Source organism: Pundamilia nyererei, unplaced genomic scaffold (assembly GCF_000239375.1).
Source record: "Pundamilia nyererei isolate P.nyererei 1_Seehausen unplaced genomic scaffold, PunNye1.0 scaffold00128, whole genome shotgun sequence".
Classification (NCBI taxonomy): domain Eukaryota; kingdom Metazoa; phylum Chordata; class Actinopteri; order Cichliformes; family Cichlidae; genus Pundamilia; species Pundamilia nyererei.
In genome coordinates this window covers 419,193-433,659 of record NW_005187529.1, presented here as the reverse complement: position 1 = coordinate 433,659, position 14,467 = coordinate 419,193, and the positions used below count along the sequence as shown (strand labels likewise).

At 38.1% G+C, this 14,467-nt stretch overlaps 1 protein-coding gene across 1 annotated transcript in view; it reads right to left on the bottom strand.

The window, feature by feature from the left end:
• ddc (dopa decarboxylase) overlaps positions 1–13,426 on the bottom strand; it is a 24,790-nt gene extending 11,364 nt beyond the window's left edge. The window contains exons 1-9 of the mRNA XM_005743143.1: positions 13,282–13,426; positions 7,981–8,188; positions 7,601–7,714; positions 7,375–7,494; positions 4,444–4,578; positions 3,166–3,309; positions 2,591–2,657; positions 2,222–2,316; positions 832–899 (exon numbers count right to left, since the gene is read on the bottom strand). Of these exons, the coding sequence (XP_005743200.1) occupies positions 832–899; positions 2,222–2,316; positions 2,591–2,657; positions 3,166–3,309; positions 4,444–4,578; positions 7,375–7,494; positions 7,601–7,714; positions 7,981–8,181 (944 nt within the window). The 5' untranslated portion in view covers positions 8,182–8,188; positions 13,282–13,426. The remainder of the gene's footprint in view (positions 1–831; positions 900–2,221; positions 2,317–2,590; positions 2,658–3,165; positions 3,310–4,443; positions 4,579–7,374; positions 7,495–7,600; positions 7,715–7,980; positions 8,189–13,281) is intronic.
• Between the last annotated feature and the right edge of the window lie 1,041 nt (positions 13,427–14,467).

Here is a 14,467-nt window from a genome sequence, read left to right as displayed (position 1 = left end):
TTTTCTCTGTATCTACTGTACAATATAAAGCGCCTTGAGGTGACCTTTGTTGTGATTTGGCGCTATATAAATAAAATTGAATTGAATTGAATTAAATGCCCTACCCTGTACATTTACCCCTGAGACCACTTTTATACCTTCTTTTTACATTTTCTGAGGGGTTTTTAAACAGGAACTGTTCCTGTTTTCTTACAGCAACCTCGTATGCACTCTTTTTTAGTGTTGCCATGTTAATCTGAGACAGCCTTATTATGCTAAGAATATAAGTTGAATTTTTAAAACAGTTCTAAACCTTCTACTCTTTTTAATAATTTCCATGATTATATAAATATGAGATTTTTGATGTGCCCTCAGGCATTTAAACCCTACACAGGACACCTTTTTTGAATAAGGTTCAATGATTTTAAAGAACAGTATCAGACAACTAAAACATTAGGCTGTGTTATTGGTTATATTGTTATATTGTCAACAGTAAGAGAGTACGAGACAGGCAATGGAAAATGTTTTTTAAGATCCTCTTCCTCTAACCACATGTTGAGTTTCTAACTTTTTCCATCTTGTGAAACACATGTCTTGTTTTGTGGATGCTGACAGAAGAGGCAGGTGGAAGGCGTGAGTCTATTTTTACTGTGCAAATGACTGAGGTGTAGATGGATATCAGTTGTCATTGTTACTTCATGGGAGCATGTGTGAGGTGAACTTGAAAAGAAATTGTGGAACAAAACAAAACAGTACTGGATACTATAAATGGTGTGTGTAATGCTCCCTTTTTTAAATAATACTTATTTAACTATTGCTGCTGTCGTATCTGATGTGTGTTAGACATCTTACCACATCGCGGAGCAGTCAAAGTTGACTAAAAGCCATTTGTGTGGGTTGAAGTTGAAAGAGTCTGCAAACTAAAATAAAAACCAAAAAGTTAGCCACAGTGCTAAATCTTGAACAAAGTGATCGGAGACCAAATAATCCTGTAAAAATTTTAATTTTTTTTGTACACGCTTTGTACATGCTTATTTAGTCTTACTAGTGCCAAGAAAATCCTATCACCAACATTATTATCTAGACAGAAGGTGTCACAGTGTATCTGAAATGCAAAAGAGGAAGATCCAGCCATCAAGCTCACAGAATACACTGGAAATAACCCTTTCCTGACAGGGTTCATTCGAAGAGAGACAAACCAGTCTTAATCTGCTCTCATCTTTTTGTTGGCTATCTTCTGTAATATCCTTTTCCCTACCTCCACAAATGCAATAAGACAGCGCAGAGAGACAATGTGATATAAACCCCTGTCTGACAGTTGCCATGCTGACTGATTCAAAGTGGGGGGTGGTTGCTTCCTCGTCCCCGTCATTCATATCCTAGCAACCATCACTTCAGCAGGGCTGCTCTCTCATCCAAAAAGGACCGGGCTTCCTCTTCATGCCCTCATCCAGTCATTTTCACTGACCTCATAATGCTTCAAAGTTATGCAGTAGAACTACGGTGCTATAAATGAAATCCAACTATTGTTACATGTGGCTTAAATAAACAAAAATTGGTCAGTGACATTTAAATAATATTAGAAATTCTAAAATAATGTGTTACAGGTACAAACCCAAAATCAGCACTGGCAACAGCCACACTAAAAGAGAGGATGGAACAACAGCTGTTCCTTTTACAGTTAAGTCTATTTTCTCTGTGTCTCCACCAACATTGTTTGAACTTGTGTGTCTAATAAACAGTGATATATAAAGGTCTAACGCTGCCTCAGGAAATTACTCTGTCCTTATCTCTGCGTCTCTGCACAGCTTGGAGAGCAACAGCTGCCTCGGCAGCCTCAAAAGGCAGATTGATGCTCAGCGGTTTATGCTGATTGTTCGGTCTAACACTCAGCCCTTCACGCTTCCTCCTTGACATTAACGTTATGCCCTTTTCAGACAGTATACGGTTAGTGTTTGCTTTGATAGATGCAACGGCCGATACTACATGTGCAATCTGGCAGGAAAGGTTTAGCACCGCCTAAATTTCTGACCACAATTAAACCACATTAATCACACGGAACCACATTAGTCACTGTACCGGCAATGATTAGAGTTAAAATTGTGCCGTGCCACTTTTGTGTTGGAGGTTCTTGTAGCAATCGTGATTGTAGAACCTTCATGAAGGACTAAAACATTGCGGCTAAGATTAGTCAGGGTCTTAGTGCACTACATGAACATGACAACTTGTACGTTTTACTCACCTCAACACCGTTCAACAAAGGTCTAAATTCTGGACAGATGAATGCACTCCCAGCATACGCCGCATCAATGTGCATCCACATATTTTCCTCATTACCTGAACAAGAAAAGGAGACATTATAAATGTTTGTAAGACAGTTTGTCAGTATAGATAACTACTATCAAATATTCTGGACCATCATAAAAATGAACTGAGATTATTCAGAAAACTGACTTTTTTGTTCTTTCTCAGCAAATTCATGAAGTGCATTTGGCATTTCTCTTCCTGGTCTTATTAAATCAAAGTCACTCTCAATGTGCTTGTTAGGATTTATTTGTGTGCTACAAAACAGAAAAAAACGAGTGTGTGCGGCAGCGACTTGTTGACTCACATAAGGGTCCCAGCTCAGTGAGGTGATCAAAAGCACAGGAGGGAGTGGTGCCCAGCGTCGCGCAGAACTGAAACATACAAATATTGGACACACCAAAGTGCCGTGTTTCCTGTGTTTCCAATTTGACTGTCACAACTGTAACAGCTGCTGTAAGACATTGCTTTTATATCAATTTCTAAAACATAGATTAAAGATAGGTTATCACTCCTGACACAGCGATGATTCAGAGCTGCTGCCTTTTCTTTAATATTCACTGATAGTGATCTGTAGGTCCAGATGAGCCAGGGATTATTGTCCTTAACCGGATAGACATACATTATATTCAACAGAAACAATGTTATCCTTCAGCAGAAGCCTCAGGGTGCATACAGCTGCCTCACAGGCTAATTGTATCATTGTGGCTAACAGCTGACAGACGTGTTGCTCAACTGCTTGTAAGCTTTAGTAGCAAAAGCAAAGCAATGACAAATGAGAATTTAATTCCAAACTGTTAAAATCTATATTTTTTGGTTGCCGTATGTGTCTTTCTGTGTGATAGTTTAAGTAAATGCATGGGGAGTTTTGTCTTTTCCTACGTAGAAAGGGATGAGTCCAGCTGCTTTGTCCTCCTCCACCATCTTCTTAAGCATTTCCTTTCTGACAGCATAACGGTTATCTGTGGGCACCTTCCTCATCATGACTGCTCCAATCAGAGCAGCACGCTCCACTGAAGAATGGGCCTTAGGACAAAAGAGATCCAGCTCAAGTGAGAACAACAATTCAATCAAGTTCTTGGAACACCTGCTCCTTTAAGTAGCTGCATAAAGCTGCCATGCAAACAGCTAAGTTCAACTTTATGGATACTAAATGAGTTTATCTGATTATTATGCAGGCAAAAGGTCAGAGTAGGATTGTGCACATGTCAAGTCTCACAGCAATCAATTGCAGACAATCAGCTTATTAAAACAAAGTGTTCAAACAACAAAGTACTATGAACTGTACAGTATGAAGTCAAGTATCACTGTAAGTGACTCAAAGTATTTTAGTCAAAAGTAGTTGTGATGTAGTTTTATGCCATTTGATTCATGCTGTAAAATTTAAGTAACACAAACTAAAGATGAAGATTTCTTTTCTGTGCTTAATTTGTTTTTGGCTAACAGTGCACAATACTAAACGTCACAAATCAATCAATTTTGAATTACCTGCAGGAGATTATCACTAAACATAACTATTCACTGTGAAAAAGGCATATGTTGGATGGATTTGTTGCTCCTGAACAGGCAGTAGACAAAAATCGCCGATCTCCCTGTAAAGGTCGGTGTGGCCCTCGGGCGACTCCCTAACACAATCACAAAGTCAGCCTGGTATTAAACCTGATCCGAGCGCGCTACTGCCTGGCTGACCCTCTGTCTTCCTAAATTGCTGTTACTGACGTAACCGCTGCCGTCACATGGACTGCCGTTTAACTGAGTCTACTTAAAGAAAATCTGTGTTTGTAATGCATTTCATTTATCTTTATGTCACAGTTGCGTAACTTAAAACTATATACCTGCAGATATATTAAGCTGTTTTGAAATATAGCAAAGCTAATAACTTGCATGTGAACTTTAGATGAATGTAAACACTGTGACTATGGTTCTTGACAGTTGTAATAATAAACAAGTAAATGTTAAAGTGATGGAAAAAAAAACTAAAATTTAAGTAAAGTTAGTCATTTTGAGATGAATTGTAGAATTAATGTAGAATTATGGACATCCATCAGGCAAGTAATTGCATCGTTTATATGTAAGTAAAGTTGATCATTTTGATCACATCAGGAGTTTGCATCAAATAACAGAAGAAGAAGAATAGTAGAAAGTATATGTTGCTCTTACTTGGTCAGATGTGTATGCCACCAGCTTGGAAAGGATTTCAGACTCAGACTTTTTGGCATTGATCGTCTGGACCCGTCTGACTGCTTTACAGCGTGCAGCGAGCAAAGATATCAGGGTGGCCTCACTGGCAGTTCCCTGTTGAAGAATTAAGGAGGCTGTGAAGCAAAGCCTTGCTGCTGTGGATGTTATTTGACTGTAAAAAAAAAAATAAAAATCTGATGCTACATGGTTGCCAGTCAACGCCAGTCATCCTTTTGTTTACGATGGACTCTTGGAGCCTTAATTATTGGTTTTTAAAGGCAGGGTTTCTGCAGGTGTTCTACAAATTGTCTAGAATGTTGCTGCTGTGTCACATTACTTCTATCCCCTTTGCACTGGTTCCCTTTAAAATTTAAGGTTCAGTTTAAGATTTTGTTGATCCATTTCTTTGCTCTTAATAGTCCGAAGCCTCCCTTTATTATTGAACTACTTCATCTGTAACTGTTAAATCTTAGATCAGCAGATTAGTGCTTATTGACTGTAGCTGAGTTCAGGTTAAAGACAAAAGGAGAAGACAGCGCTTCTGTTTTCTTGCTTTTATTTTTGTGGTTCCCAAGTTGTGGAACTCACTTCCATTGGAGGCAAGATCAGTGAACACTGTTGATAAAAAGAAGCTGATGTCCTGTGCAGGATTGCCTTTCATTAGTTTTATTAATTTATATTATTTTAATTTTTGTTTTGTTTTGTTTTTTAAGGACTTTGTGACTTTTGTTTTTTGAAAAGTGTGCTATAAGTAAACTTTAATTCTTTACTTGTAAAAAATTAGGCATTCAATTATTATTTATATTTCATTTTAGAATAATGAAAGCTATTAATAGAGAATTTAATTTCCATCTTTAAACCCGAGACGATATGTTATGCATGTCTATATACATTTCAATCTGAGATGTCTGTGGTCCCTTTTGAAAATTATTTAATGATAAGGATTCTGTTATATCTCTTTTGTTAATTAACTATGTCTGTATGAAACTTTGAGAAACTTTGTTTGATTAAACATGTAAAGTTTTTGTGCTGGTGGATAGTCCCTTTGACTGCATGACTCATGTTTAGACCAGAAAAAAAGAAATTTGGAAATTGTTGTTTGAAAATAATCATCAACCAGCCAGCTGATACAGTGGCAACTGTTGGAGCTGGATATTAATAAAGTGAAGCATGGCTTCTAAGGTTTGTGGAGTCCTTTTCACAAGGAGATCAATGAAATGTTAAAATCACCCAATTAATAGGCACAAATCAGCAGAAAGAAATTACATCAGTGGTTTTTAATCAAACTTTTGTCACTGACTAACTCCAAGGGATGAGTGTGAGGCTTGAAAACTCGTGCTAGAGAGCTGGGTGGAAGGCTTGGTTGAATGTGATTTTAGGATTTTGGACATGCATATAGATCTATAACCAGCTATAAGGACATCTGAAATGTGAAGATTTTGTAAATATAATAATAACAATGCAACCTTTCACCAGAAGCATATTGTAAGTATTTTCAGATGTGAAGGCGGGAAGCGCTAACCAATCACGACTCTGAGAGCTTGTGCAATGTAGTCATCATGAAGGAGTTTAAAGCTTTCTGCCTAGTCAGGTGGTAAAACTGGGTTTATGACTCTGTGTGTAGAAAGTTGCCTTTTTATTTTAAAAGGCTTTCAGATAAAGGGTCCCTACTCCTCTGTAAACGAACAAACTGTTTTATGAGGCGATGTGAAAATCGCATTAGACTTTGGGACCATATCTGGATGCACTGAGTATCCTGGTTTGTAAATATATCAAGAACTTTGAAATTCTTTGAAAAGCATGAGGACACAATGGGTTTTTCCAGCTTTCACACACCCAGCTGTACTAATAGGAAAATGTTGCCTTTTATTTTTCATGTATATTTGATTCTACCTTTTATCAGCTGAAAAGAAGAACAGAAGCCAAGATGTAGTACTGCTAAAGATGAACTGTGTAGTTTCTAGAATTTAACATGTTTTTGAAATAAATGTATAATGGTCACACACACAAACATACACACACTTTTTTAAATTGAAGCCATTAGTCAATTAGCACATGTAATCTTTTTAAGTAGTATTTTTCTCTGTCATCACGATTCATACGGGGTAAAAAGGGAACTCTAAGGTCACCAGAGGGTTTTTTTTAACCATCCCACTTCCCCTTTGTGTTGGTATAAGGTTTATAATAATAGGTCTGCAACGTGCGGTCACAACACTCAATTAGCCTTGCTGCAGCGAGAAGAGCCCCATTCGTTGCCATAGTGAGCCGTGCTAAAACAGGAGAGAGGCAAGACAGAAACAAAAACACGATGAGCCAGATGAGCACGCACACAAAAAACACGCCCTCACACTCAGGTGGTCACAATAGAGGAGGCATGAAATGATCTGTCATCAGAGTGTGCTCTCATCCTCCACCATTCAACATCCCATTAACACACACACACACACACACATATATATATATATATAGAGTGTATCCTCAGCTATTGCTTTCTGTATTTCTGTCAATGGAACACCAAACTAATGCTTAGCCTTTTTCCACACGAAACAATCCCAGCACCATCATTGTCATCTTTGCCTGCCTGTGGATGACACATTAAAAGGCAATTTCCTGCCAATTTTCTGCTGGATTGAACCAGACAGAGGCAGAGACAACAAATCAATAGCATAAAAGCTGGTGATGAATATGAGCACAGGGGCAACCAGGTTATTTGTATACACATAAAGACTCTCAAAGTCAATCTGCCCCGAAACTTTTAAACAATAACATGTATAAAAGTGTCAGTTAGAGCCACTGATCTTCAAACTAGTGTTAAAATATGCAGAAGCTGGTTGGACTCCTTGATAGTGGTAGCCAACCAAGTGTTTGACCAAAGCACACATGCAATGAACACATACAAATGACCGTTACCTGAATGACACCACCTCCACGGCCATGTGTCCCAGCTATAAAACACTCAGGCAGCTGAAGCATCTTCCCAAGCCAATCTAACATCACTGTCTCTAGCTCGGTGCAGGCTGGGCTGGCAGCCTGAAACCACACGGCCAAAATGCAAATGAAAATGTCAAACACTTCAGATATGGACTAATTTCGAAATGCTGAGTCAGATACAGGAATACAGAAAGGTTTCAGTTACCCAGGAAAATCCAATGCAGCCAATAGCTCCACAGAGCATGTCGGCCACCATGGCAGGGTAAGAGGATGCTGCTGGAAAGTAAGCAAAGAAGTACGGGCTGTGCCAGTGGGTGACCTGGAAAAACACAAAACATAGTAGAAGTGGTTATCTAAATTCATCTTATTCCTTATTTTGAACAGCTAATTGACCATCCTATATGGCCCAACAGAGTCCTAGTATCCTGCAAACAACCCTTTTAAAAGCTGAAGCTTTAACCAGCAACCAGTTTCTACCAGATCATCTACTAAATTTAAACTGCTACACCAGAGTTGCCTGTACCTCAGAGATATCTAAATTACAAATGAATACATTTATACCCCCAAAATATATATAATATATACCCCTGGCATTATGACCCTCTCGACGTCTTTTATAATGTCCTCATAGCTTTCTGGCTCCAGTGGTGCCTCATTGGGGATTAAAGAGCGAAGATATCCTGGTTCCAGATCTGGGTAGACGGGTCGCTTCTCTATGTTTTCTAGGTAGTCGGCCACATAGTCTACCATCTCTTTGCCTCTGCGTCGAAATTCTGCTGCATCCATGGTACAACTGTAAGACACCACAGACACTCATTACCTTTCAGTTTTTGTTGTTGCTTTGACTGCTTATAAATGATTTTGGTGTGTTTTAAGATTAAGATACTACAGAGTGGTACCAAATATTTAAAAGAGCAGCTATATTAGCACACAGAAGTTTGACCTTTGATCTTGCTGTAAGATGATGCTAAGTTATGTCCGGAGTTTTTGATCATGAGGCGTTTAAAATACATAAAAGCAGTTAAAAGTTACATTTAGTCACTCATTAATAAATACATATACAGTGGGGCAAAAAAGTATTTAGTCACCACTGATTGTGCAAGTTCCCCCACTTAAAATGATGACAGAGGTCAGTAATTTGCACCAGAGGTACACTTCAACTGTGAGAGACAGAATGTGAAAAAAAAATTCCATGAATCCACATGGTAGGATTTGTAAAGAATTTATTTATATTTATAGCTACAACTACAAGTTTTAATAAGGTGGCACTAAAGCAAGCCATGTTAGCACTGATATATTTTCCTTTTAATTCCGCACACAAAACTTGATTAATCCTGGAGTCACGTAGCCACACTCGTTCGGGTTTTTCTAATTGCTTTCTTCTTTTATTTTAGTCAGTTTATTGAGTTTTTCATAGCGAATAGTTCTTCCATTGAATAATTGTTACAGAGGTTTAGAGGCAAACAACATCCTGGCATCTGGATTTTTAACATGGGTCAGACATGGATCCCAGGTCCTTTCAAATAGCCTAATACAGCATTACTGGGCAGGATCTTAATTAATTTCTTCCAATGTGAGAGAATAAAGGACCTCCCCAATTTAGCATGTATACAGTAAATAGGTGAGGCTGGAGATTTCCTGTTTAATAGCATTAGTTATCTGGCCAGCAGAACTGTGAAAGCTTTTAAATTTAACAGGAGTGAAAGTAGCCTCAGTGAATAGGGCAGTCATGGCATTAGGAGTAACGTCGCTTCCAGTTAACGTGGAAGACATTTAAAAGATTTCAGACAAGAAATCATGGCCTTTTCGCATAGAGGAAACACAGTATCAAATATTTTGCGTGCTGAGCTTTAGCATAGGGAGCTTGATGTAGGATCTGACATGGGACAAGATTGTGTCTGTTCATTCTGACAGTAAAATGAGAAATTCCTTTTGTATTTATCCTGGCAGCCATGGAAAGATTTAGGAGTAAGTATTTCTATTTCTATTTATTTATTTATATAGCACTTTTAATAACAACAGTGGTGTTGACCAAAGTGCTGTACAAACATACAAATTACACAATAAAATAACACAATAAAATAGCAATATCAATTAACATCAATGCCAAATAGCTTATAACAAGTGAATAAGTAAATAACGCTCATGCAGTATTAAAAGCCAGTGAGCAGAAATGTGTTTTAAGATAGGATTTAAAAAGTTTAAGGGTAGGAGCCTGTCTAATGTGGAGAGGCAAATCATTCCACAATTTAGACTGCACGACCGCAAATGCACGATCACTTCTAAGAACCAGGCTCGACCTTGGTGTGGCCAAGAGCAAATGATCACCCGATCTAAGAGCTCTAGGGGGAATACAAGTCTGACTGATACCCTTGGGCCTGTCCATTCAGTGCTTTATAAGTCACCAATAGGATTTTATAATTGATTCAAAAATGTACAGGGAGCCAGTAAAGCGAGGCAAGCACCGGGGAGATGTGTTCATGTCTCTTCGTTCGTGTCAAAAGATGAGCAGCAGCATTCTGGACCAGCTGGAGCCTTGCAAGACAAGTCTGACTAATGCCTAAATATAAAGAATTACAATAGTCCAGTTGGGATAGCATGAAAGCATGAATTGCCCATTCTAGGTTTTTAAAAGACAAAAAATATCTCAAAGTGGATAAAAGCCTCAGTTTAAAGAAAGACCGCTGTACAACTAAACTAATCTGTTTCTCAGAGGTGAACTTATTGTCAAATATAATCCCCAAATTTTTAGCATGCAATTTGATAAAAGGTTCTAAACTGCGAAAATTAAAATGTGAGGTTCTAGAATTGCAACTTGGTCCTAAAACGATCACTTCGGTTTTATTTTTGTTGAAATTGAGGAAATTAGAGGCCATCCAGACCTTAACTTCGCCAAGACACTGAAATAAAGTTTCTAGGGAGGCAGAACTGTTTCTCTTTAGCTGAAGATAGATCTGAGTGTTGTCAGCATATGAATGAAAACTGATATTATATTTCCTGAAAATAAGACCCAGATGCAACATATAGATAGAGAAAAGAATTGGCTCCAGTACAGAACCTTGGGGAACACCACAAGTAAAGGGGGCTGTGGAAGAGGTAAAATCTCCAATCTTCACTGAGAAAGTCCTATTAGAGAGGTATGACCTGAACCACTCTAATGGAGTGTCTTTGATGCCGCAGTGCTTCAACCGAGAGATAAAAATGCTGTGGTCAACAGTATCAAATGCAGCGGTCAAATCCAAAAGCAGAAGCACAGCTGAATCGCCTGAGTCAGTGGCTCGTAAAAGATCGTTAAGAACTTTTAAAAGTGCAGTTTCAGTGCTAGGAAAAGCTTTAAAACCAGACTGAAACTCTCGAGAACATTGTGACCATATAGAAAAGATTGCAGCTGAACAAATACAATCTTTTCTAAAAAAAAATTGACTGAAAGGGGAGCTTTGAAATAGGCCTGAAGTTTGCAAGTACAGAGGATGAGAGATTAGGTTTTTTTAAGCACTGGTTGCACAACAGCATGTTTAAAACAGGCTGGCACAACACCTGATTTAAGACTGCTATTAAAAATCGCTAAAATGTAAAGGGCTGTGAGGACCGAGCATGACAGATCGGACAAAAGTAACCAAAAGGTCATCTCCGTAAAGGGCCATGCAGATGACCCATGGTATTTCTGACTGTGCCAGGATCATAACAGGATCAGACAGTAACGCAAAGGGCTGCCTTGTAGAATGATATAAATGAAAATATTCAGAATTTGAGTCATTTCACTCAAAAGCTGCCTGAGAGGAAATGTATGGTAATATCACACATGAAACTAATTTTTCCCCAATCCCAATCTACTCTGTCAAACGCCTTTTCGGCATCCAGAAGAAGCATCCAGCTTTAATATGAATTGAAACTTCTAGTAGAGCAGTTGGAGAGGAGTTATAAACTATACTAACGACTTGTTTTTTTAATCAGTGAGATACAATCCTGGTTCAGAGTTTGAGGGAGTATGCCTGTATTAAAAGACCTGATAAACATCTCTAGCAGGAATGTGACCGCCTGCTTCCAAAAGGTTCAGCCTGGGCTTTCACAGCTTTGTGAAACCTCGACTGGTGTGACAGGACGCTCCAGTTCAGATTCTGATCCAGAGCAGGGGTGTTGAAACTGTTTCAAATGGCCTATAATCTATCGAACATATCTCTCTTGAATTAATTTTCTCTGTTTTCTTTGTGTTATTGTTGGGTCTCCATCTTACATTATAAAGCATGTAGTGACTTGGTGTATATAAATAAAATGGAATTGAATGACATCAAGTCAATTTGCACTTGAAAAAACATTCCTGCCACAATGTAAAAGCCAAAATAATTTTTTGGAAATTAGACCTTTATATATGCTTTATTTATCTACATAAAAGGTATCACTGACACTAAAAATGCCAAGGGCAGCAGAAATGGCACCAATAACATCCCAGTTTTATAAAGATTTTAATGCAGAGTAATAAAGACACTTTTATGCATAACCCTTTCTTAAATCCTGTTGACTACATTCTATTTCCTAATATTCGCAAAGACAGACATTAAAAAAAAACACTCAGAAACATCAGAAATTGGCACAAACCTGGCAGCACTGATAAAACCTGTCTAAAAAGGGATTTTTCATCACATTTGGGAGCAAGACCCACCTTTATGTCAGAAATGTGCTCCAAGAAGATTATAAACCTGCCAGCAGAATCAGAAATGCTTTTACCATGAACAAAAGGAGAAGCTCTACAGTATGTATAAGAAAAGCAACATCTCTTAATTTACTGGAAATCGATGAAAGATAAGCTTTCTCAACGCAGGTTCTTTTCAGTCTAGTATTATCTCTAAAATGAGTTTCCTGCAAGTATATGACAATCAAGGTGCTGTAAATACTAGAAATGCTAGATGGTGATTTCTTAAGCTGAGCCATAAAGAGACAAAGCTTTCAACATGTGACCAGAACAATAAAAGGAAAAGACAAGAGAGAGGAAAAAAGGACAAAGACAAACAATTCTAAATATACAAGAGCACACTAAGCACAACAGAAGCATCCATACAATTATGTGTGTTACTTCTGCCCACAATAAACCAAAACAACCTGTGAACAACAGAAGAGACAGTGATGTCATTTTAAATTAAAAAAAGAAAAGTAACTTTTTTTTTCAAGTAAACAGAATTTAAAAAAAAAAAATACGAGTAATTCAGCATCAGTATGCTTCAAGTAGAGCACTCCATATTATATCCAAGTCTGTGAACAGAGACAGCAGCAGCACAGCACATAGCTGATGCTACATGCTGGAAATGTAGTTTTAAGTCACAATATTTAGGGGAGTTTTTGTATCTGAATAACAGCTACAAGTATTCCTTTTTCAATCCTGCTTAGTTTATACAAACACTGAGCCACAGTCGTTGAAAATGTGCATTGCTTGCACAACTTAAACAGCCCAAAAGCTCCGTTTGCATTCACTGTGTAGAGTACAGGCATGGTTTCATAACAGAGTGTCAGTTTCATAAATCTGTTCAAATCAAGCCACCATCAAGGCTTCCTTGTTCGTGTTAACATTGAATTATTTCAACGCATTTAATTTCCATTTCACGCGTCTCACAGTAACAAGCGAACCCTTTGCAATAAATGAATAGAAGCACAAGAACACGAGCTTTAAAGACACCGTATTTGAACAGAAATGACTGTCAAACTGCTGATTCAGTGCCACAACAGCATATGAACATTGCCCCCTGAGCTCCACTACTGCTATCATTCAACAAGTGTTTCACCCTGCAAGTCTCTGTCCCTTGTTGAGATGACAAGTGAGTCCCTTATCCTTATCCTTATCCCAAATAGGATTACACATGTTGCATGAATATCTGTGTGTGTCTGTATACTCACATCTACAGGTGAGCTTCAGCTTCAGCAGCGGTGTTTGGATAGTGGATCTCTTCCTTTAGCGTCCACAAAGAGACCGACAGCTAGGCACGTGGTGAATGTGTTTGTGTGTGTGTGTAAGCAGGACAAGAGACATTTGCTCCTTTTATCTTGCCACTTACCACCCTCATCCCACCAACCCCCACCAGACCAGCCAATGGGAATGGGGCTCATGGCCAACGTAAGAAAGACTGATTCACAAGGAGTTCCTGGAGCTGCTATTACCATGTCTCTACACACACACATGTACATTGCACTCGTGCACACAGTGCATACAAACACACAAAAACGGGCACTCAGTCTTTTTACATATATTTTTACCACATCCTCTAAATGTACACAGATATAGACATAAAGACATAATTAGCACTAGAATAATGTGCACATAAAGATAAAATAAACAACTAATAACAAAAATAGTGTTAGTAATTTGTAATTTTATGATAACGCATTGTACTTTTGCACAGTTAGGAGGTACTTTTTTTTGTGACAAAGGAAAAGCCTAATGCATCCAATTTGAAACCACCACTAAATAAAGTGGTTGTTTACACAATTTCTTTGAAATCACACTGAAAAATATTATGTTTTTGTAAACCAGCCTGGTGTTATTATTGTTTTCATGTTTGCTCATTATGAGCTGTCCATGTGTGTTACACATGATGTGGAAATCAACCTGAAATAATTAGAATTCCCTGTAAGTTTATATGAAGTTGAATGAACTAGAGCACTCAAAGTGCTTTATGGTAAAAATGCTATTCTACTATTTCTATCTACCACTACATACAGTCTCAAATCTGTCAAATTGCTTTAATGCTATTAGTACTCTTTCTTTATAAAACGCATCCTGACTTATCAAAATGAGGTTCGAAATACTCAGAACCAGCATCCACATCTTGAAATAGAAGCCAAAATGTAAGCTAATGTGCAATAGCACTGAGGTAAGACAGGAGCTCCTACTTACTCTGGAAACATGTAATTCTCTATCAAAGCAGCAAATTATTGTATTCTTCCTGATCACTGTGCTGGTGGGTATGATCACTCATTTCAGCAGATGTTAGTCATCAAAGTTAGATATTTTTGCATGCGTGACATTTTTGATTGATACACCTGGATTGAGGGAATTTACAATCCTCAGGCCAGAAATGTCTGT